We start from the raw sequence: 2253 nt of genomic DNA, 5'->3' as shown, positions 1-2253 counted from the left end.
TTGTATGTTTTTCAGTGGCTAGAAGAGAGGAGCCCAAATGCTCTCATCACAAAGAAATGATAAATTCTTACGATCATGAATATGCTAATTACCCTGATTTGATCATCACACATTGTATACATGTATTGAAATATAAGCCTATACCCCATAAATATGTACAATTATTGCATGTCAATTTAAAAAAGAAAAAAAAAATCACAATTGCTGGAAACTTTTCCTCCTCTGGCTTGGTTTCTTCTGTTCTGATCATCCTGGGATAAGCTACTTTACTATTGCCTAAAGTTGGGTCTCCTTAAAAATGCCTCACTTCCAAACTTATCTTCCTGTTAGAGCCGGTGACAATCAATCCCTCTTAGCACACTCTCTACTTCTCCCACCCGTGAAAAGACCTTCAAAAGGTCTCCAAAGTGGGCCCTGCTTGGAGACTGGACAGCTGGAATGGAACAGTGTGGAAGCCCAGAGATCTGCAGCAATGATCTCGACGAGTGTTGGCATTTCTGTGGTCATGAAAGAGACCTGGTTCCCTACTGTGACTCGTGAAGTAGGTGGCTGGTCCTGAACTAGAAAAAGAGCCAGAGGGAGCAGCCAGGACTTTCCCCAGTGACATGAGCAGAAGTAAAGGGAAGTTTTTCTTTCTTTCATACCCAGAAGGTCAAACTTTCTAGTTGTGGAAGAGAGCAAAGGGTCACCAGTGAGCCTGTCATTTTTTGGACATTTCTCCCACAAGGTGAAAAGCTCTCTGCTCGTACAGAAAGTAAAGTTGAAGAAATAATAATTGAAAACACAGGAAAGTAACCTCAAACTGTCTCATAGAATACATATAACACACAGAAAATGCTTTTAAAGTGTTGTCTCAAGGAGCTACTGAAATGTTTATAAAAATTAACTTCTAATAAAGCAAAGCTAGAAATCACAGGATAACAGTATGGGAGTGCTCAAAAGGGGTTCACCCCGGGATTTTATAATATTCCATATTTGGTTCCCAAAGTAAGTTGGCCTTTCATTTCCTAACGCAGTCAGAATTCTTCCCCTGGCCTCTGCTATTTGCAGAAGTAATCTCTGCAGCTGTAACGAAACTTCCCCGTATTTATTTGTTACAGGTTATGCAAGGAAGGCTGACAAGCCAGCACCTCTCGGCCCTCTAACCCTAGTTCTCAACAGAGAAGCAGGTGTAACAATGTCTTACCCATCACGTAGCAAGTCATCCATGTCCCTTTTCCAAACACACCTTGTAGGAAGCGAAAGATCACAAACACAGAGAAATTTGGTGCAAATGCCACCACAACACCAGTGACGCCAACACCGAAACAGGATATTAAGTAAATGACGATTCTGCCATACCTTTTTGAGAAAGAGAGAGGAAAAGAGATCACCTTAAACATTTTCCTCAACACAATGGGAAAATATCATTTTAAGAGTTGCAAAAAGGNTTCTTCCCCTGGCCTCTGCTATTTGCAGAAGTAATCTCTGCAGCTGTAACGAAACTTCCCCATATTTATTTGTTACAGGTTATGCAAGGAAGGCTGACAAGCCAGCACCTCTCAGCCCTCTAACCCTAGTTCTCAACAGAGAAGCAGGTGTAACAATGTCTTACCAATCACGTAGCAAGTCATCCATGTCCCTTTTCCAAACACACCTTGTAGGAAGCGAAAGATCACAAACACAGAAAAATTTGGTGCAAATGCCACCACAACACCAGTGACTCCAACACCGAAACAGGATATTAAGTAAATGACGATTCTGCCATACCTTTTTGAGAAAGAGAGAAGAAAAGAAATCACCTTAAACATTTTCCTCAACACAATGGGAAAATATCATTTTAAGAGTTGCAAAAAGGAGGCTTAAGTACAGAAAATGTATCCTCTATAACTTCATTATTACAAAGTAAAGGATTATTGAAAAAACTAAGTTTTGTTTATGGCAAATACAGGGCAAATGAAACAGGTGCCTCTGAAACGACATTACCAAACTTAAAGCACGGAATGCATCCTTTGTGATTGCAGACTTCTAAAAGATGACCCTCTTTACAACTGTTATGTCACATACAGTCTCTCTGGTGGCATGATCTGAAACTGCCCACATTTCTGCAGGTGAAATCATCAGGAGAAAAGTAAAGTGAAGTACCAATGGTGCGTCACAGCCAGAAGCCCTGGCCTTGAGTCTCAGCTCAACCACCCACCCATCATTTGACCTTAGGCCAGTTCCGAAGCTCTCCTAACTCAGGTTTAGTTTGCTTATTTTTTCTTTTTTTTC

At 40.9% G+C, this 2253-nt stretch overlaps 1 protein-coding gene across 1 annotated transcript in view; it reads right to left on the bottom strand.

Annotated features, from left to right (window-relative positions):
* SLC22A3 (solute carrier family 22 (organic cation transporter), member 3) overlaps positions 1 to 2253 on the bottom strand; it is a 54437-nt gene that overhangs the window by 48181 nt on the left and 4003 nt on the right. The window contains exon 2 of the mRNA XM_008574604.1: positions 1595 to 1749. Within this exon, the coding sequence (XP_008572826.1) occupies positions 1595 to 1749 (155 nt within the window). The remainder of the gene's footprint in view (positions 1 to 1594; positions 1750 to 2253) is intronic.

Source organism: Galeopterus variegatus, unplaced genomic scaffold (assembly GCF_000696425.1).
Source record: "Galeopterus variegatus unplaced genomic scaffold, G_variegatus-3.0.2 Scaffold1072, whole genome shotgun sequence".
Classification (NCBI taxonomy): Eukaryota; Metazoa; Chordata; class Mammalia; order Dermoptera; family Cynocephalidae; genus Galeopterus; species Galeopterus variegatus.
Note: the sequence above shows the minus strand (reverse complement) of the source record. Positions and strands in the feature narration are given on the sequence as shown.